The sequence below is a fragment of the Zychaea mexicana genome, assembly GCF_025766255.1.
Source record: "Zychaea mexicana strain RSA 1403 chromosome Unknown BDB00scaffold_33, whole genome shotgun sequence".
In the NCBI taxonomy this organism is placed as follows: Eukaryota; Fungi; Mucoromycota; class Mucoromycetes; order Mucorales; family Lichtheimiaceae; genus Zychaea; species Zychaea mexicana.
This window is the reverse complement of record NW_026516696.1, coordinates 120,875-142,177: the sequence shown is the minus strand read 5'-3', so window position 1 is coordinate 142,177 and position 21,303 is coordinate 120,875. Positions and strand designations below refer to the sequence as shown.

Below are 21,303 nucleotides of genomic sequence, written 5' to 3'. Positions count from 1 at the left end.
TTGAGCTTCAATTGATCATTGGGAATATGTACTGCATTTTTTTCAATACCGGATGGCTAGAGTCGCTGCACTGAGATATGTAGTCGCTGCACAAAAAACATACAGTCAACGAGAAAGTTTCGTGTTCTTCTCTCTCCAAAGATACTGAGAATCAATAGAAAGCACTTTTTGCCAAAAGCTACATAAATTTTTATCGCCCGTCTTCAGCTTTGATTATCTCAACCTATATATATATATATATATATAGTAGCAGTTATTCAAAGAACGCGTGAGCTGAAGGTGCAGTGCATGTGCCGCTTCCCAGATATATGATATATATGATAGTAATGTTGACAGTAGGTACTGTACAGAAATGATAATAAGAGTAACAATATTTGTAAATACATACTTTCTGTGTGTTGTACAATGTCATTATTTGCAAACGTCATGAAAAGTACTAAAACACTAGGCACGCATGCTTTGCAAAACATAAAATTGTGCATATGATTGGAGTAAGCATATGAACATTGATTGTTCTAATATCTGTCGGATTGGTACATGAGAAAGAGAAATTGAACAGCGGGTTCCTGGGACCAAGAAGTACGATGTTGGTCGCTCGACTAATCGATCATCATAGTCCAGTAGATTAGTGGGGTTTGCAAGTTAACGAGAAAAGTGTTACTTGTTTGATAGCTTCAATAGCTATGACTATAGCGAGAATCAAAAGTTAACGAGTGTGAAATAAAGACGTCAACTGTAATTATAAAAAATGATTGAGTTACTGAGTTATCGAGTTTATACTAGGAGTAAAACCTACTCTCTCATCCGTTATGATAAGTGAAGCCTTTTTCTTTGTGATGACACCGTAGAATAATATTGTACTTGTTTGATTTTTTTATGGTTTATAATAATGCTGCGTAGAGGGATTTCATTGGTATACAGTTACCGAACGAATATACTTATTATAACCCCAGCGTGAGAGGATGAGTCAAAACACTCAAAGCAGTAGAGTGCACATTTCTTTCGTTGCCCACGTCGGAAATTAAGTTTGTATTTTAATGCTTTTGAAGGCTTCAAAACGCATCCTTGAATATCGTATTGCCTACCGTTTTTGGTTATTGGAGCGACTGATTGATTCATCAAACTAGCGACTGTGTACGAATAACCCTTATCGAGCGGGCACTGCTATATATACTTACTATCTAGAGCCCAATGGCTGGAGTAAATTGCTTGCGGCTCAAGTCGAGAATCTGCACTTTAACATCCTGTCAAATGCACGTTCAATGCAGCTATACTGGTTTGGGTCAACACGAACGAATAATTGCCAAGAACACAAGCAACGTAACTATACCAACCAACAAGGTTACATCACTAGATGGAAAAAGATTATAACGGCTAACAGAACTATAACCATTATTAGTAGAGACCCCGTGATATCATAGCTAAGTATTAAGAACTGCTTATATTCAAGAAGAGCGGCTATGGTTGCCTTTGACCGTATGTATCTCCTTGGCGTCTGTTCACATCAGTTAATTGATGTAGCCGTGCTTTTTCTATTAACAGGCGCTTATGGTGGACTGGGCTACATACTTGTACTTACTGTATCACGTCAGAAAAGGCTTCATGCAACAAGATTGCTGAGCACTGTAAAATTAGCTCATTGAGCAAAAATATCATCTATGGCCAAAAAGAACATGGATATGATGTTTGATGTGATAATAATAATAAATTATGTCAAAGAAGTTTTCAAAGCACATAATGTACGTTTCCCGCAACAATATCTAGTACTGTAACCCTAGTTCAAGAACGGGGAGAAGTGTCTTATTGCGAAGAAGCATACTGGTTCTTAAGTGTGGTGATGGTGGTGTATTTTAACAACAGGTTACAACGTTATTATAATGACTACAGGGAGTAGGGAAATTCCAGCAAGACTTAATCTTATACAGTGCTCTTGATCATCGATTGACATTATCGATATCGGTAAAGTTTTCAAAAATTATTACAAGGGGATGGCACTGCGTCAGCTTTTAAAGAATGTTATGTGGTCTTCAGTAGAAAAAGAGATCATTCGGCCATATATACACACGGCGGCACAGGAATATAACGCACCGCTAAAAACAGAGAAGGGCAGACATAATCAGAAGGCTATACTTAGAGTATACAATGTCACCAAAGTCACTCACTTACCATTCATCTTATAGATGGATCGCGGCCCCTGCCCTACCCTCCCATTGCTGGGAGACCCTGCACTTTAGTCTGGGCAACAGAACCTATCATAAAAACAGAAGAAAGTGAAGTAACAATCATCCCCTCACTCGCTCTTCCGCAGCACCAGTACACAGTCATTTCCACCCTCTCTCCCTTCTCGAAAGCCAACATACGTACCACACGCCAACAGACCCGCACTCAAGCGACGATCACCGAGATATCAATGAAGAGAGAGAGAGAGAATAGTTGATCGTGTGAGCGTGCAAGCATCGAACGATGATACACGTCCACACGCTCGACTCCAGGCCAAGATCCCACCCTACAGCTCACTACAGGTAAAGCCTCCTAGGGGTGTCTCTCATTGGTTCAGTTCCAAAGCACTAGGGAGCTTCCAAGAACCAAAACTTGCAAGATCGCACGGTCAAATGGCATGATCCCACTGTCAAGCGGCGATATCCCACGGTCGAGCGACGTCCCACACGTAGGCGGCGACATCCCGTCAGTCAAAGACCGCACGATCAAAGAAAGTCTGATCCGAGCCTTATGGCTCAAAGAGTACGAAATCCGAGGATTCACGTTCTTGAAAAACTGCCCCTTTTAACAATCTGCCGTACGGAGAAAGTAATGACAATGGAGTAACCAGTAAGCCAGTTGAAAAGAGTTAAGACAAGGAGCCGGTTTATATTGTTGCTGTGCAGTCTGTGAACCTTGCAGAGAAAAAGTAAGAGCAATTAAGCATCATGAAAGTTGAATCCTTTAACAAAGTGTGAAGTACTTACTGGGTGATTTGAATGATTCAAAATGAAACGCGTTCACCACGTCGAACTCAACGCCTGAAAGAACGCGCTTTTCTTCTAACATAAAACATAGAATGACGCGGAATCAGAGAGCAGATAAAGAAAAAGAAGTCATAGAGAAAGACCCACGAGAAGAAGATGTTTTGGAATTGCCTCTGAACATCGTGAACTTCAAGCTGGTGTCAAATGGTAGAGTGGTCTGTAGGAGAAAGAAAGGCTGTGCGCAGTCGTCGGAGGGCTGTCGGCATGGTTAAAGATTTGACGGAGTCTCAGAAGCTGATTTGCTCTAGCCTCGACGCTGCCATAGTCTATTGGAAAGAATGAGCATATCAGAGCGTCTTCTACAGGTCACTGCCTCACAGTGCTTGAAATATACAGCTGGGTGTTACCTGTGCTTTTGATGTGTTGCCAATAAGCCATAGCACTCACCAGCAGAAACGTATTTTGTACCATGATGCGATCAGCGACGTAGTTGATTTGTATTTGTGGCCTTCAGAAAAAGATTTCATCATCGGCCATATATACACACGGCGGCACAGGAACATAACGCACCTCTAAGAACAGAGAAGGGCAGACATAATCAGAAGGCTATACTTAGAGTATACAATGTCACCAAAGTCACTCACTTACCATTCATCTTATAGATGGATCGCGGCCCCTGCCCTACCCTCCCATTGCTGGGAGACCCTGCACTTTAGTCTGGGCAACAGAACCTATCATAAAAACAGAAGAAAGTGAAGTAACAATCATCCCCTCACTCGCTCTTCCGCAGCACCAGTACACACACAGTCATTTCCACCCTCTCTCCCTTCTCGAAAGCCAACATACGTACCACACGCCAACAGACCCGCACTCAAGCGACGATCACCGAGATATCAATGAAGAGAGAGAGAGAGAGAATAGTTGATCGTGTGAGCGTGCAAGCATCGAACGATGATACACGTCCACACGCTCGACTCCAGGCCAAGATCCCACCCTACAGCTCACTACAGGTAAAGCCTCCTAGGGGTGTCTCTCATTGGTTCAGTTCCAAAGCACTAGGGAGCTTCCAAGAACCAAAACTTGCAAGATCGCACGGTCAAATGGCATGATCCCACTGTCAAGCGGCGATATCCCACGGTCGAGCGACGTCCCACACGTAGGCGGCGACATCCCGTCAGTCAAAGACCGCACGATCAAAGAAAGTCTGATCCGAGCCTTATGGCTCAAAGAGTACGAAATCCGAGGATTACGTTCTTGAAAAACTGCCCCTTTTAACAATCTGCCGTACGGAGAAAGTAATGACAATGGAGTAACCAGTAAGCCAGTTGAAAAGAGTTAAGACAAGGAGCCGGTTTATATTGTTGCTGTGCAGTCTGTGAACCTTGCAGAGAAAAAGTAAGAGCAATTAAGCATCATGAAAGTTGAATCCTTTAACAAAGTGTGAAGTACTTACTGGGTGATTTGAATGATTCAAAATGAAACGCGTTCACCACGTCGAACTCAACGCCTGAAAGAACGCGCTTTTCTTCTAACATAAAACATAGAATGACGCGGAATCAGAGAGCAGATAAAGAATAAAGAAGTCGTAGAGATTAGACCCACGAGAAGAAGATGGTTTTGGGAATTGCCTTCTGAACATCGTGAACTATAGCCGGTGTCAAATGGTAGAGTGGTCTGTACGAGAAAGAAAGGCTGTGCGCAGTCGTCGGAGGGCTGTCGGCATGGTTAAAAATTTGACGGAGTCTCAGAAGCTGATTTGCTCTAGCCTCGACGCTGCCATAGTCTATTGGAAAGAATGAGCATATCAGAGCGTCTTCTACAGGTCACTGCCTCACAGTGCTTGAAATATACAGCTGGGTGTTACCTGTGCTTTTGATGTGTTGCCAATAAGCCATAGCACTCACCCAGCAGAAACGTATTTTGTACCATGATGCGATCAGCGACGTAGTTGATTTGTATTTGTGGCCTTCAGAAAAAGATTTCATCATCGGCCATATATACACACGGCGGCACAGGAACATAACGCACCTCTAAGAACAGAGAAGGGCAGACATAATCAGAAGGCTATACTTAGAGTATACAATGTCACCAAAGTCACTCACTTACCATTCATCTTATAGATGGATCGCGGCCCCTGCCCTACCCTCCCATTGCTGGGAGACCCTGCACTTTAGTCTGGGCAACAGAACCTATCATAAAAACAGAAGAAAGTGAAGTAACACTCATCCCCTCACTCGCTCTTCCGCAGCACCAGTACACAGTCATTTCCACCCTCTCTCCCTTCTCGAAAGCCAACATACGTACCACACGCCAACAGACCCGCACTCAAGCGACGATCACCGAGATATCAATGAAGAGAGAGAGAGAGAATAGTTGATCGTGTGAGCGTGCAAGCATCGAACGATGATACACGTCCACACGCTCGACTCCAGGCCAAGATCCCACCCTACAGCTCACTACAGGTAAAGCCTCCTAGGGGTGTCTCTCATTGGTTCAGTTCCAAAGCACTAGGGAGCTTCCAAGAACCAAAACTTGCAAGATCGCACGGTCAAATGGCATGATCCCACTGTCAAGCGGCGATATCCCACGGTCGAGCGACGTCCCACACGTAGGCGGCGACATCCCGTCAGTCAAAGACCGCACGATCAAAGAAAGTCTGATCCGAGCCTTATGGCTCAAAGAGTACGAAATCCGAGGATTTACGTTCTTGAAAAACTGCCCCTTTTAACAATCTGCCGTACGGAGAAAGTAATGACAATGGAGTAACCAGTAAGCCAGTTGAAAAGAGTTAAGACAAGGAGCCGGTTTATATTGTTGCTGTGCAGTCTGTGAACCTTGCAGAGAAAAAGTAAGAGCAATTAAGCATCATGAAAGTTGAATCCTTTAACAAAGTGTGAAGTACTTACTGGGTGATTTGAATGATTCAAAATGAAACGCGTTCACCACGTCGAACTCAACGCCTGAAAGAACGCGCTTTTCTTCTAACATAAAACATAGAATGACGCGGAATCAGAGAGCAGATAAAGAATAAAGAAGTCGTAGAGATTAGACCCACGAGAAGAAGATGGTTTTGGGAATTGCCTTCTGAACATCGTGAACTATAGCCGGTGTCAAATGGTAGAGTGGTCTGTACGAGAAAGAAAGGCTGTGCGCAGTCGTCGGAGGGCTGTCGGCATGGTTAAAAATTTGACGGAGTCTCAGAAGCTGATTTGCTCTAGCCTCGACGCTGCCATAGTCTATTGGAAAGAATGAGCATATCAGAGCGTCTTCTACAGGTCACTGCCTCACAGTGCTTGAAATATACAGCTGGGTGTTACCTGTGCTTTTGATGTGTTGCCAATAAGCCATAGCACTCACCCAGCAGAAACGTATTTTGTACCATGATGCGATCAGCGACGTAGTTGATTTGTATTTTTATGGAACGATTAAAAAAGACGACCTGCTTTCGTTGCCAGACTTACAAAAAAATGAATATTTTATTAACCATAATGGGCTGTTTAAGGACCAGGACTTCTTTCTGGTTGCAACTCTTTATACCTGGGTGACGTGGTAAAACGCCTCGTTTGTATTATTAATGTGATCCTTGGTTGACTTTGTTCAAGGCAGCCCTTCGAGCAAGGAACGAGAACGAGAAGAGCCGGGATTTGATACAAATAAGCCTTTTTGTTTTGATGTCTGACATCAAGGAGCACAGCAGAACAGTAAACAGGGTAAGTTTCTGCATGGATGCCGTGTACTTCAGGTTTACGTCACGATGTTGCTATCATGCTGATGCCACCATAAGCATAAACCGCAAGTTTTTTTTCTCAAGAATTACCTAAATATGCGCCAAGTACTGCAATGAGATAATACGGTTACTTTTCAGGTATATGTATAGCAATGCCTGTCGATGAAGGTGCTTAGCAAAAAATATATCCTGCTGTTTCCTATATTTATATTGTCGGGTTGCTTAACATTGGCTTGGTTAAGCATTTATTGCGGCAGACATTCATCTTGACTTCCTTGCTGAAGAGTTTCGTACTAGGTAGCTAGCTGGATATTTTCCACAAGAGTTAGCTTTCCGAGATTTTCTGTAAAACTGAGACAAACAGTAGCAATGGTTGCGGCCCGTTGTCCGATGATATCCCAGTCAACATATGTAAATAGCCATTCTTTCTCAACAATAACTTGACCTTTGAGCACAAAAAAGCAGCACTGCGCTGTATAGATACAAAAGACATGTCTTTCTCTGCTGTTGTGTTGTCCATAGCTTAGTCAAATGGAACATTTTAGCTCGGGCGAGAACTAGAGACAGGCCTGGTAAATCATATGCATTTTTCCCAGCGGATTAGCAGTGAGCATATTCTTGAGGTGGATTCCAACCAATAAGAGATCAGTGTTCGGCCGATTTTTGTGGAAAGCGAGCAGAATTTGATAGGACTGCGCTACTCTTTTAGTAAGAGAGCGAGTCGGTGGTCGCTTCACATTTCCCAACTTGCTGCCTATATTTTTTTGTGTGTGTGCGGACAGAGGAAAGAAGGTGGGTAACAGGGTAACCTCTATTTCCCGTATTTTCTTTTTTAAGACTTTCTATTTTTTTCTTGTCTTCTTTTTATTGTTCGAATCAAAGCACTGATAATGGGGTCATTCAGCTACGCGACATTGTTATACCATGAATCCTTCGTCGTCATCAGCAGCGCCTACTGGTAACATTGATGCGAACACAACTCAAGAAAAGTTTGAAGCTGTAGTTCAGGTAAGTTGCATATAGGCAAACATTGCGATCCTCTCTCCCTCTCCCTTTCAGCAGCTGCTGATGGATCGCCAAATAATTTGTAGAAAGCAAAGCAATTGGAAGCAGCCGGAGCAAAAGAAGATGGAAAGAACGAATACTCGCAGTTAATGGCGGTGATCCGATTGTTCCAACAGCAGCAGCAACAGCAGCAACAACAACAACAACAATTGCACCAACAAAACCAACCACACCAAACGCTTATGCTTCAGCAACAACTAGCACAAAACGTGACGCCTGAACAGCAGCAAATGCAACTTCAGCTGCTACAACAGCACTTATTACAGCAACAGCAAGGTGGAGCATCAGGTATTAAGCGGGAAAAAACAGAGACAGCAGTGGACTTGTTAACAGGATATATTACTTTTCCTTAGCACCGCCAAATAATATGCTCAACCAAATCCAATATCAAATGCTTGCATTTCAATTCCTGCAAAAGGGCATGGGTGCACCTGTCCAAGACGAGCCTGTACCGCCCGTTGAAGAGCAACGCAAAATACTTGGCGAAAAACTAGCCGAGGCTATCTATCGTCAAGAACGAGATCATCGCGCATTAAGCAAAGTCAAGTACCCAGACACACCCGTCAAAGAGCAGCTCACATTTATGGACCTGCTGTCCGGAATCCAACGATCGCATGCACACGCATCGCGACAACAACGGTTACTTGTCCCAGAAGAACATCTGCCACCCAACATGCCATTTGTTGCCATGACTCCCAAGGGACTCTCACCGCTTACAGTACTTCGAAAACGCGAAGAACGGATCCAACGTCGCGCACAGCTGCGCCAAGATGAATTGGAATCCAAAATAGTGGACGGCACCGAACTTGGGAAGCTGATTGACGAAAATTACAAAGAAACGATCAGAAGCGCAACACCGGATCAGCTCACCGACATCATCCGATTGAAATCATTGCGGCTTCGGGATAAACAGATCAAAATACGTCAAGAAGTACTGCATGGACAAGAAGAAGCCGCGAAATTATCTGCCACGATTGACAGAGCTGCCTATCGCAAGCTAATGAAACAATCCATCCGCGATGCCAAGATGACAGAAAAGTTGGAGAGACAGCAGCGGTTAGATAAGGAGAAACGTGAAAAGCAGCGTCATTTGGAGTATCTGCAGACCGTATGCAACCATGGCCGAGATTTATTGGCATGGCACAAGGCGTCTCAAGGAAAGATGGGCAAGTTGGGCAAGGCAGTGCTGCAATTCCATGCACATATTGAACGTGAAGAACAGCGGCGTGCAGATCGCTTGTCCAAGGAACGTATGCGTGCGTTGAGAGCTGATGATGAAGAGGCCTATATGAAGCTGATTGATGAGGCCAAGGATACCCGATTGACATTACTGCTCAAGCAAACTGGCACTTATTTGGAATCACTCACACGCGCGGTGGTGGATCAGCAGAATGATCCAATTCATCAAGTGGAGGAGAAAGCCGATGACTTGTTAGAAGGTGAAGAACCGGATGAAGAAACTATGCTGACGGTAAGTTTTTACTCACAAATGGGAACTAAGAAATGGTTCAAAAAACTAACTGTGTTGCACACAGGATTCGTCTGGAAATAAGATGGATTATTTCCGCATGGCACATCGAATTCAAGAAAATGTCTGTCAACCACAAATTATGAGCGGCGGCAAATTAAAAGACTATCAGGTAAAGTTTAAGATTTTGCCACTAGAATTATGCCGTTTGTGTTAACGGACCAAAATCTTTTGTGTGTATATAGGTCAAGGGCCTGCAATGGATGGTATCGCTCTATAACAACAAGCTCAACGGCATCCTGGCTGATGAAATGGGTCTTGGCAAAACGATTCAAACCATCAGCTTAGTGACCTATTTGATTGAAAAGAAAAGTCAAAATGGCCCCTTTTTGGTTATCGTGCCATTATCGTAAGTTTGATTAAAAAACCACTACTACCCTATCACACTTTTTTCGTGTTAGGGTTAACGTTCAAACGGGGGACTAAAAAGAAAAACCAACTGAATGAACAACCTACTAGCACAATCACCAATTGGGAGCTGGAATTCGAAAAATGGGCTCCAACAGTGACAAAAATTGTATACAAGGGCCCACCAGACGTGCGCAAAAGCATTCAGAAATCACAAATCAAGCATCGAGACTTTCAAGTTTTGTTGACGACATTCGATTACATCATCAAGGATCGGCCCATCCTATCAAAAATTAAATGGACATACATGATTATTGACGAAGGTCACCGCATGAAGAATACGCAATCCAAGCTGACGTCTGTGCTTCGGCAGTATTATGATGCACGGTACCGCCTCATTTTGACCGGTACTCCGCTGCAGGTAAATAGCTTTTTTTTATACTTTCTCTCTATTGCTCTCCCCCTCCCCTTCATCCCTTGTTGTATGTAGCATAGCACCTTCTTTTTTTTTTGGGTTTGCCCCCCCCCCCTTGAATGCTAATTTAACTTGTATGTATGCACTGTAGAACAATTTGCCAGAATTATGGGCTTTGTTGAACTTTGTTCTACCCCGCATCTTTAACAGCGTAAAGAGCTTTGAAGAATGGTTCAATACTCCATTTTCGAATCAAGGTGTCCAGGACAAGGTGGAGCTAAATGAAGAAGAACAGCTATTGATTATCAAACGTTTGCATAAAGTAAGTTTTTAGGATTACTACTAACATATTTATTAAAATTTTCTTTTTTTCAGGAGGTGGAGCATATGAGTGGTGATGGGTGTGGTATGATGATTTAATTACCGTGAGACTTATGCATAGCCGTCTTTGTTTGTACTTACTAGGTACTGCGGCCATTCCTTTTACGGCGACTGAAGAAAGATGTTGAATCGGAATTACCGGATAAGGTAGAACGGGTGGTTAAATGCAAGCTGTCAGCTTTGCAGTCGCGACTCTACTGGCAAATGAAAAAGCATGGCATGTTATATGCTGGCAATTCGGGTGGCAGTGGGTATGTCTACATTACTGTTAAGAGGACAATGTTGCAAAGAAAAATCTAATCATTCTTATTTTTTTCCAACATCAATAGGCGCACAAGCATCAAAGGCTTAAACAACACAATCATGCAACTTCGTAAGATATGTAATCATCCGTTTGTTTTCGAAGAAGTCGAACGAGCGGTGAACCCATACAAGATGAGCAATGAACTGCTGTACCGAACATCCGGAAAGTTTGAGCTGCTTGATCGCATCCTCCCTAAGCTTCGATCGACCGGTCACCGAGTGCTGATCTTTTTCCAAATGACGCAGATCATGGATATCATGGAAGACTTCTGCTTATACCGTGGTTATCGCCACCTTCGATTGGATGGATCGACTAAATCAGATGATCGATCGCGACTACTACAAGTGTTCAACGCACCGGACTCTCCGTACTTTGTATTTCTGCTGAGTACTCGCGCAGGTGGTTTGGGCTTGAATTTGCAGACGGCAGACACGGTGATTATTTTCGACTCTGATTGGTATGTTTAATTAGGAGAAAGGAAAAGGGAGGATTGTTGAGTAGATAGTGCGTGGTGGGGATTGAAAGTGGGATATACAGCGGCAAGGGCCTCTAGGGACCCTTCATCATCCTTGCCATTAGCTCCAACAGAAAACGAGGCATTGGTCAACTAACTCATAGACTGTACACATCTCGTTCTTCCTCTTCATTTGCCATTTTCTTTAAATTCAGGAACCCACATCAAGATCTGCAGGCACAGGATCGTGCCCATCGTATCGGCCAAACAAAGGAGGTCAGGATATTTCGCCTCATCACCGAAGATTCCATTGAAGAGAATATCTTGGCACGAGCGCAATACAAGCTAGACATTGACGGCAAAGTCATCCAAGCTGGCAAATTTGACCACCGAAGTACCGAAGAGGACCGCGAGGCATTCTTGCGATCTTTACTAGAGGACAAGAGCGACGAGCGTGATGACAATGAGGAGAACGAGGAATTAGACGACGAAGAGCTTAATCTGATGTTGAAACGGTCGGACCAAGAATATGCTACTTTCTCCAAGATGGATTTAGAACGGCAGCGTGCTACGGCTGAGGAATGGAAGCAACGCTATGGGGATCATCATCCTCCTGGAGCCAAGCCAGAGCGGCTCATGCAAGAGTGGGAGCTGCCTGACGTGTATCAATACGACAATAGCGGCCCATACGAGGAGGATCAAGACTTGGAAGTGCTTGGTCGTGGCCAACGAACACGCGAGCCTATCCAGTATGATGATGGCATGACGGAAGGACAATGGTTGCGAAGGCTGGAGAAGGAGGCATCTTCTGCTTCAGCATCTCCGGGAAAACGGGGCATGTCTCCAGATGGAGCACCGCCTGGCAGTAGTAGCAAAAAGGCCAAAAAGCTCCGCATACATTAGCCAATAGTAGTAGTAGTAGTAGTAGAAAGGTAGATCATCCAATGCATCAATCCATCCATCTTAGGAGAAGTTCAGTTAGAAACGGGCATTCCGCGGCATTGTTAAGGGTGTGCACATACCATATAACGTCGTGCCCTCTTAATCTTGTTTTTTTCCCTTCTAACCCTCTTTCGTCCACACCACACACGACCCACCCCTTTTTTCTTCCTTTCTTTTTCCCTTACCCTCACTCTCTTTCATTCTCTTAGTCCCTCAACTCTTCTCTCTCTCTCTCTTACTTTCTTTTACTTTTTCTTTGTTTATTAAAAGGCAATAACCTTTTAATCATTATCATCCTGTCATTGTTTTATAATATGGCGTATCATACATATCTCAATCACAGCGGTCCAGTAGACATAGATCCAACGGCATGGCCCAGCAGCTATTACGGACGGACAAAGCGAATCGATCTAGCCAAAGTGTACAGCGACACCCTACTCAGAGTCAATCAGGAGCACGAACAAAGAAAGCAAAAACGCAAAGGTCGACGGCAGGTCAGCTTCACCACAGCGCCACCGGTGATACACGAATACGAACGAGAAGATAGCCGTGAATACTGTCGCAACAGACGAAAATACGACGACGCTGGACACTTGAGGTTACAAACTTTGGATCTCCGTCCCATACCCAATAGCTTGTACACCCATCCGACTCCTGGCTCTTCTGTTTCTGCTAGTGCCGTCGTCACACCAACAACAACTTTGCCATCATCATCATCATCATCATCTCCCACATCACCATCATCTCCTCCTATACCACAGCCACAAACTCCACGATTATCAGTTTCATCACCAGCACGTTCGAGACGAGCACCTTCATCAAAATCACAACCATCATCATCACTGCAGGACAATGATGACGAGAAGCTGCAAGACAACGGGGAAGACGAAGACGTGTTGTCATTCAAACCAGCTCGGAGACCATCCATCAGCCGTGCATTCTTGAACTTGCGATTTTACAACAAGAAATAATAAAGTGCCGGTTGTTCTGTATTTAGTAATTTATGCGCCATAATAGGCAGGATGTGTTGGGTCTTGCATCTTACTCCTCTCTCTCTTTCTCTGTGCCTGTGTGCTTCTTCCCACATGCAGTAAGATTATAAGAAACAAGAGAAAGATAGCAGTAAATAGTTGGTCTTTCTTTTTCAAACTCTCCCCTTTTTCTTTCTTTGTTTTTGCGTTTGCCATTTATTCTAGTTTCTTATCTTATTATCCAACAACGACAATGACTACTTCGCCAAGACTATTGACCAAGTTCACCAACATCTTTGGACGCAAGGACGAAAGTAGTCCGAGCAGCAGCAGCGAAGACGACGATGAAGAGATGCGGGACTCTGTGTTTTCGGAAATCTCGTCCGTCCGCGCAAACCCAAACACGCCGCCGCCGCTTCGTACAGTCCAGATCGACCAGACCTTTGGTGAGAAGGACAAACAGGCCGTGGATGAAGCATTCGACCAGCTCATGAAAGAATATGCGCTGTCATCAACCATCAGACCATCGCTGACCCAGCTCACGACCCAGCAAAAGTCCATCATGCTGATGCAGTCGTCGAAAAAGCCAAACAGCAAGAAGCACAGCATTGGCAGTAGTGGCAGCAACGGCAGCAGCAGCATACTCGGTGGTGGTGGTGGTAGTAGTAGTGGCAGTAGTGGCGGTGGAAACGGCACCTTTGGTACCACAAGCAAGTCATCCAACCTGCTGTCATTCAAGCCATCAACCTACTCGCGGAGGAAGAGTGTACGGGACGTGTTTGCGGATAACCCGGAATACTTTTGCCGAGCGCTCCGCTCCACACCCACCGAGGATGATCTCGTGCACCTCCGGATCCATTTGCGGAGCAGCGTAGTCAGCTGGACCGACGCATTCCTCGCGCTCGACGGCTACGAGGCGCTCACACATGCACTGGGTGAATCCAAAAAGAACATAAAAAAACAAAGCGACAAAAAGATCGAGCTGCTGTGTCGCTGTTTCAAGACCATCATGATCCACGAAAACACCGGTATCGAAAAGGTGCTGACCCAGCCTGAAGCACTGGGGCACGTGCGTGATATTTTGTTTGGACCCTCGGACGTCAAGGTCAAGGCACTGTATTTGCTCGACGTGCAGACAAGACAGCAGTTGCTCGGTGTGCTGTGCACATTGCCGAGTATCCAGGTGACGACGCAAGAGGGTCAATATATCCATGGATACGATGTGTTACGGCAGTTGCTGCGAGACAAGCCCGAGGATTTCGTGGAGGAGCCCAAGAGGCACAGTCTGTTCCCCATGTCGCTCAAGGCAGATACAGAGACCATGATGCAAAAAATATCAAACGGTGAGACTGGCCGGCCGCGTTACACTGCGTGGATGCGTGAGCTTCAACTGACCGTCGACCGACATATCGAACCAATGACCTATCTGTCCCAAGTGCTCGACTACAACTTTGAGAGCGCGTACCGTCAGCTGAGGGCAAATCAACACATACAACAACAACAGCAAGATGGTACACCCTCACAGTCACCGCTACGCCAAACTACACAAGAAGTCGTCATGGTGGATGAAGGCGTGGTCGACTACCTCATCACCAACCTCCGGTTGATCTGCACGCTTGTGACGACACCTGCAACAACGTTCAGCGGCACGTACGACAAGTACGAGCAAGAAAAGATGCGCATGGAAATCATGTTATCCGGCTTCAAGAAAATCACACATGCCCTCTCGGTATGCCCTCATCCCACCCTGCATGCCTCGTATATCCGTTATTTGCAGCCGCTACTGCAACCATGGGCTGACCTTTTTGAAATGGAGTTGATGGATGATCATAGCGACGATATGTGGGAAGATGTTATCTAGAATGCCTTTATACCCAGTTGTCGAGGCATGAAGGGGGCGCGCGTGTAGTGTAAATCTAAACGAGAAGTTTATAGTATATATGTTAATAAATCTGTAATATTTTTTTTTTTTACATGGCGGTTGTATCGGCCGCCGTCAACCAATATTTTTTGAGGAGGGAGGTTGGTGAGGTGCAGACACAACAAGGACCGCATCCTGTGATCTGTTTTCTGTGGCGAATTACCCCAACTATGGTAAATCAAAAACACGAAAACAACGCGTATGCAGTGTCGAGCTACACACACCTAATCTTGTTGCTTCGTGCAAACTTCTTTTTTTTTGTAATGAAAGTCGACGGTGGATACGCAAATCCAAAAGGTTTGCGGCGTCCTGGTCAAAGGTGGCTATTGTCCCATATGTTGATAGATGGTGGTTGCTCTATCCTTCTGGCTCGCGTTAACGGAAAAAAGGTGTCTATATGTGCCTCCGGAACAGGCGCTTGAAGTCATTTCCCCGCTTTTTGCTCTCAGGAACTGTACCTTTAAGTAGACTCTCCCCCTACATGATTCGTTTATCTGGTACTTTCAATCCCTACTGCAAAAACCCCAGAGCGATGATCTTTTTTTTTTCCATCTTTAACCTCGATGGATGATGATGGTGATGCCGATATGTGGGGAAAATGATATCCAAGAGAGGAAGTTAAAGAGAAGATAACAAAAGAACATATATATTTGCATTATTTACATGGCGGTGTATCCACCGTCAACAAACAGGTCAGAACCAGTGATATAGCTGCTAGCCTCACTAGCCAAGAACACAACAGCACCCTTGATTTCCTTGGGAACGCCCATGCGCTTCATGGGATTCAATGAGTTCCATGCCTCGGCCAAATCAGGTCGCTTGGAGGTGAACTGCTCGAGCATATCCGTACGCATGTAACCAGGGCACACCGAGTTGACACGAATACCGCGCGTACCCCATTCATAAGCCAAGCACTTGCCCATCATAGACACGGATGCCTTGGTGCAGTTGTACTATAAAAAGGGAGCCCGTTTCACGTTTAGAGCTCGCGTCATCCACTGCCCCCGGTTGTACTCTCTCTCAAAATCCAAACTTACGGCGCATTGGTATTGAGGCTGATTCGCCAAGTAAGCGGACACAGACGACATCAAAATGATACTACCGCTACCCTGCTCCAACATGTGCTTTGAAACGGCCTGGACACCATAAAAGACACCGTGGACGTTGACATCAAACAAGTGCTTCCAGTCATTCAAATCAAACGTCTCGGCGTTACCGTTTTGAGAAATGCCTGCGTTGGCAACAAACACGTCGATGCGACCAAAATCCTTGTGGATCTGGTCAATCGCTTCTTGGGTCTCTTTGGCGTCGGCAATGTTGGCCTTGTATGCCTTGCACGTCACGTTGAACTCCTTGCCGATCTCGGCAGCAGTGTCGTGGGTCTTGTCGCTCGAGACGTACATCAAGGCAACGTCGGCGCCGCTTTCGGCAAGTCCTCGACAGATTTCCAAACCGAGACCGCTGGTAATGGCCGATATTATGGACACATTGTGTGTAAGTTCATTAACAAAAACGTGTCCTCAGGAGAGAGAGAGAGAGAGAGAGGGGGGGTGGGGACAGTATTTCATGTTGCATGTTATTATAGCTTACCGAGCACCACCAGTGACAATGGCCTTCTTACCCTTGAGCGAGAATTCAGGAAGCATGGTTATTTTGTGTGTTTATGAAGAGGTATATGTGTATTTGCAGTAAAAAGAAGAAACGGAAAAGAAGCAACCAGAGTAGCTTTATATAGTGAGCAATCTCCGCGCGCGCGCTCTCTCTCCCCCCACGTAGCGTTCTCTCACCCACCAAAAGCGATCCAAGTCTTTTTTGGGACAGGGTAAATTTCCCCATTGGTCAATGGACCTTGAAAATAAAAAAAAAAAACTTCCCGTATAATATTAAAGTCGTCCGGGCTAGCATTATCTCCGAGTAGATTTATCCCATTCCTCTCTTAGCGCGTCTCCCTCATAGTAGACCCCCTCACAGCCTTAGCTTCGGTGTGTGTGTGTGTGTGTGTGTCTCAGACCGAGAGGAAAGCATCATCATCATCATCATCGCCTTTGCCTTTATGTACCCCCCAAGTAATTTACCAAACAAATCTCGGTAAAAAGTTTAAAAGTATTTTATGCGGGTTTGTGTTTTTTGTGCTTGTGTAGCACATCCCCGGGAAATCGTCCAAGCAAGCTTGGAAATATGCACCTCAGGGCAATAATACTAAATCAGCTCGGTTTATTTTTTTTGTGGAGTGGTACTGATGATGCTTACTGTGATATTCATTATTCAGGAACCCTTTCGAGTACTTGCAAACAAAGAGGTTGCACTCTGCAGAAACTGCGTTTTTGATGCTTGTAATTTGACAAGGTGTCAGTAAACAGATACTATATAGTGTCCATCCTTTTCCTGATTTCTTTGAAAATAAAAAGGCGGAAAGATGAAAAGGTAATCATAAGTTTCAAAGCACATTCTCGGGTCCGGATCATTCAGTTGACCAGGATGATAAGTACACCATCTCATCGTTCGTGCGATTCTTCGTCATCATTTATATGTCTATGATGTACAGAGAAAAGAGCTAGAAAACTTTTGCGTATTTTACATTGGACGATGGGAGGGGACAGAACTGCAGGAAAGAAAGAGTTTGATTATGCGGCTGATGTTTGTCGCTTCGGATCGCTCAAACGGTGCACCTTGATATATGGACCAGGAATCAACATGTTGGATGCGTGTCTATCATCAAAAAAGGTGTCGTAAGTTTGTTTATCTTGCATTCTAATCTTTCGTCTACTGATCCTGTAATATCATTATCTAAACGTACCTTGTGCGGTCGGTAACGAAGATGTATTGCATTGCCCGTCGCAGCCTTCCATCTAATTACATTTTGTCCTGGTTGACTTTTCTTCTTCATAAATGGTCGTACATAATACCTAGAGTACTACAGACCTTCTCGCTAAACTTTTCAGCCATCATCGCCCGTGGAATTACGCTAAAAAAATAATAAACGAGGGTCTCTGCTGTAGATTCTTCCTTTTCCCCGTTTTTCTTTAAATCTTAAAGTCTCTAATTTTCGATCAATTCAGCATAAGTAACAACTACAGTTGAACCCCGGTTTTTGCAACCCCTGGGTTTGCAATTCCTCGTATCATATATCTGCAACTTTTTTTGAAAAATCCAAAAAAACTTAGCAAATGAATTTTTTCAATATCAACTGAAAGAAGAATAAAATGATACGGTTACTGCACTAGACAGCTTCAAAAAAAGAACGGTCTTATATATGCAAGTAGTAACACTTAGAGCTGTGTGAAATCCCCACAGAGCGTATCGTACATCATCTCTAACTATTTGAAGCAGAATTGTTTACCCCGTTACTTGCAAATCCTCACTTTTTGCAAAAAAAAAAATTCGGAAAACCCTCGGTTGCAAAAACCAGGGTACAACTGTACTAGTAGAAAATAAATAAGATTCATTGTTAGGATTACTCCTGTTTTAAGAATATACTATCAGCCGTTACTTTTTATTAAATTATCGCAAAAGTGCTACTTTTCAAGATATTTTCTCTTTTTAAAGGGGATTAGTTTGGGTATGGTAATTTTTTTTTCACCGAGCCGACGACGACGATGGCGGCTTAAGGCTGACATTCTTCATAAAGAAAGCTGCAACAATAGATAGTACAGCTGTACCAATTGTATAAAGAGTCGCTTTCTGTACTGCGCTGCAAAGTACGCTAGCTGTCAGTTGCTGAAGCTCGGGTGACAAGGTGTCTATATGTCGAATGGATGTTCTTATATATTCGACCAGCTAATGGATAGAATAGGGGTCAGTGTTGCTGCTGCTGCTACTTTGTCGCCAAAAGGAAAAAAAAAAGATAACAAGTTACCTGATCAGCATCGGGTCCATTCACTTTTTCCGTCAACAAGATTTTCAACACACTTTGAATGATTGCTGACGTAATTGAAGTACCCATCAGAAACGATACACTTCGCGATAGCATGTATATGGAGAGTGCAGAGGGTACGACTTTTTATGGGTATAATGAGACACCACAAAGGTGGAGAAATCAGTGTGACCATGGATGATGATGATGATGATGATGATGCATGTATACTGCCTCTTTGCAATAAAAAGAATAAAACTTACGCTCTTGAGATACCGTGTTGGAAGCAACAATGACCAAAATAACGACGGTAAAACCAAACATCATGCCTTGAAGAACAATGCCCACCGTTCCTGCAGCCATTGAAACATCACTGCCAATCCAGAAATACAGAATCACAAACGATGCAGCACACAGTACACGGTTAAACAGCAATAGCCAAGAGAAGCGACCCGAGGATCGGATGTAGCGTCCTGCTATAAAGCACCCGACAGGGACAGAAAAAGCTTCGATCATGAGCCAAACACCGGATTTTGCAGTGGTAAAATGCAACCCAACCTATAATGAACCCACCCAAAAAAAAAAAAAAAAAAAAATGTATCTAAAATCTCTTTTGATTGTTTGCAATTGTTGTGATAGCCCTCTTACCATGAGAAACAGAGGAATGATTGTGACTGCAGATGCTTCACTTGCAGCTGAAAACCCAACGCACAGACACGCATTGACAAAGTTTCGATTCGTGGACACGGTACGTGGTAGCATGGGGTGCTTCGCCCACCGGTGCTGATGTATGACAAACAAGCCATAGATCGCAGGAGCAACGACCAGTGCAGTCACGATGAACGGATGGGTCCAAGCCAGGATGTTTCCACCAAGCAGGAACGCAGATGTAAACAAAAAGCTCGCCGCGGTAATCAAGAAAATGCCACCAAAATCGACCCTTGCGAGTTTTTCTCGGAGGGTCAAGTCTCCATTCTTCTGTTCTTGCTGCTGATTGGGTGCCTTGTAGTTCTCCAAATGGAAGAAATAAAAATACAGAATAAGGACGAGTGGCGGTATGTTGATCCGGAAACAGTATCTCCAGCCGATCGTGTCCGAAATAAAACCACCCAGTGGCGATCCAATGGAAAAAGCAAGCTGGATACGAACCCATGGGGTTATTGATCGATTTTTGTTATTATGGTTCGGCGCATTACAAACAGCTTGTGTGTATTACACTTTGAGGTGGGGGTTTCAATGAGACACACACGAAAAGTGATAGTTACCGTTTGTACAGTGCTTATGTAAGACTGGTAGGACGTTCGCTGCTCCTTGGGCACAACATCGTGGATGATCATGTTGGACATGAGGCTGGTGGGTCCGGCTCCAAGACCAGAGACTGCTCTTGCAACAATGACTTGAGGAAAACTTTGTGAGAATCCACACAGGATACTGCCCATCAGAAACACACATGTGTTTATAACTAGGATGGGTTTACGGTTAAATGCATTGGACAGCCCTCCGACTATATATATCAATCAGTTACTCGTTTTCTTAGATTACCATCTCTCATAAAGGACGGTATAACGAATTACCTGCTGGAATCATGATTAGTGCGCATAGAGTATATGCACTATAGATCCATGTGGAAAGATTCGCTCTACATGAAAGAAAGCGATGCAAAGGAAAACGGGAATAGAGGATCAGCCAGGGAAAAAAGGAGAGTATCGTCTAGAAACAGGCAATCTTTTACCTTTGAAATTCACTGCCCATGTCCGTCATGATTGCAAGGACTATAGAAACATCGATGCTCGGAAGTGCTGAACCAATAGATAGACTATACATCTCCTTGAGTAAAATAGCTTCCCTTATGACTAAGTAATAGAATGACAAAAAACCATACCAAATCATCAGTAGCGTCAGCTTGACTTTGCCAAGTTCCACGTGTGGTTGTTCGTCTGATCCTTTAAGCGTTTTTTAGTGATTGTCACATCAAGGGCAGCCCGTTACGGTCTTAAATTGTTGGTCCTACCCTTGCTGTCATCGTGATCCTCCTCAACAACTTGTAGCTTTTCGACTCGTTCAGATTTTGAGATCAAAGTTGTGTTGCCTGTACTGGTCGAAGGTTGCAGAGTACTGGTTGTTGTTGTTGTTGTTGTTGTGGGTAAGGAATGCTTTTCACTTTTGTAACGACGTTTCTCTACTTGTTCTGTGCCCACTGTCGATGGATTAAAATGACTGTTGTCATCATTGCTGACCGTTGTATCGGTTATTTTTGTGTCATGATTTTTATCCATTATTAAATATATGCAAAAAGAAAAGGAAAAGAAAGAGGAAAAAAGGAGAAGATATGCCCTACTGCAGAATGCAGAAAGAAGGGGAGAGAGAGATATAGAAACGTTCCCAAGAAAGCTCCTGAAGCAGTGAGCGGGTCTGCCATTCAACTTTA

At 44.2% G+C, this 21,303-nt stretch overlaps 7 protein-coding genes across 7 annotated transcripts; 5 read left to right on the top strand and 2 right to left on the bottom strand.

The window, feature by feature from the left end:
* The first annotated feature begins 1,697 nt into the window (after positions 1-1,697).
* On the top strand, positions 1,698-2,320 carry BDB00DRAFT_821593 (uncharacterized protein). The gene is made up of 2 exons (XM_053123403.1): positions 1,698-2,090; positions 2,167-2,320. Exons 1-2 carry the CDS (start codon positions 1,989-1,991, stop codon positions 2,272-2,274), a joined length of 210 nt encoding a protein of 69 aa, XP_052980042.1. The 5' UTR covers positions 1,698-1,988; the 3' UTR covers positions 2,275-2,320.
* Positions 2,321-4,071: 1,751 nt separating this feature from the next.
* BDB00DRAFT_872020 (uncharacterized protein) lies at positions 4,072-5,694 on the top strand (the record flags this gene model as incomplete). The annotated part of the gene is made up of 2 exons (XM_053126904.1): positions 4,072-4,196; positions 5,478-5,694. 2 exons carry the CDS (start codon positions 4,072-4,074, stop codon positions 5,692-5,694), a joined length of 342 nt encoding a protein of 113 aa, XP_052980041.1.
* Positions 5,695-7,847: 2,153 nt separating this feature from the next.
* On the top strand, positions 7,848-12,091 carry BDB00DRAFT_763037 (SNF2 family N-terminal domain-containing protein; the record flags this gene model as incomplete). Its single annotated transcript, XM_053119372.1, has 9 exons — positions 7,848-8,046; positions 8,112-9,229; positions 9,294-9,398; positions 9,472-9,635; positions 9,746-10,055; positions 10,201-10,371; positions 10,515-10,681; positions 10,760-11,191; positions 11,404-12,091. The coding sequence occupies 9 exons, from the start codon at positions 7,848-7,850 to the stop codon at positions 12,089-12,091; spliced, it is 3,354 nt and encodes a 1,117-aa protein (XP_052980040.1).
* Positions 12,092-12,444: 353 nt separating this feature from the next.
* On the top strand, positions 12,445-13,101 carry BDB00DRAFT_872018 (uncharacterized protein; the record flags this gene model as incomplete). The annotated part of the gene is made up of 1 exon (XM_053126903.1): positions 12,445-13,101. One exon carries the CDS (start codon positions 12,445-12,447, stop codon positions 13,099-13,101), a length of 657 nt encoding a protein of 218 aa, XP_052980039.1.
* An 85-nt stretch (positions 13,102-13,186) lies between these two features.
* On the top strand, positions 13,187-15,082 carry BDB00DRAFT_354310 (armadillo-type protein). Its single transcript, XM_053117055.1, has one exon. The coding sequence runs from the start codon at positions 13,355-13,357 to the stop codon at positions 14,960-14,962; it is 1,608 nt and encodes a 535-aa protein (XP_052980038.1). The 5' UTR covers positions 13,187-13,354; the 3' UTR covers positions 14,963-15,082.
* A 478-nt stretch (positions 15,083-15,560) lies between these two features.
* BDB00DRAFT_821582 (uncharacterized protein) lies at positions 15,561-16,770 on the bottom strand. Its single transcript, XM_053123402.1, has 3 exons — positions 16,613-16,770; positions 16,060-16,483; positions 15,561-15,975 (listed from the first exon to the last, which is right to left on the bottom strand). The coding sequence occupies exons 1-3, from the start codon at positions 16,666-16,668 to the stop codon at positions 15,682-15,684; spliced, it is 774 nt and encodes a 257-aa protein (XP_052980037.1). The 5' UTR covers positions 16,669-16,770; the 3' UTR covers positions 15,561-15,681.
* A 2,066-nt stretch (positions 16,771-18,836) lies between these two features.
* Positions 18,837-20,699, bottom strand: BDB00DRAFT_762989 (major facilitator superfamily; the record flags this gene model as incomplete). The annotated part of the gene is made up of 6 exons (XM_053119370.1): positions 18,837-19,018; positions 19,139-19,433; positions 19,524-20,012; positions 20,141-20,379; positions 20,450-20,514; positions 20,608-20,699. The coding sequence occupies 6 exons, from the start codon at positions 20,697-20,699 to the stop codon at positions 18,837-18,839; spliced, it is 1,362 nt and encodes a 453-aa protein (XP_052980036.1).
* Positions 20,700-21,303: the final 604 nt, after the last annotated feature.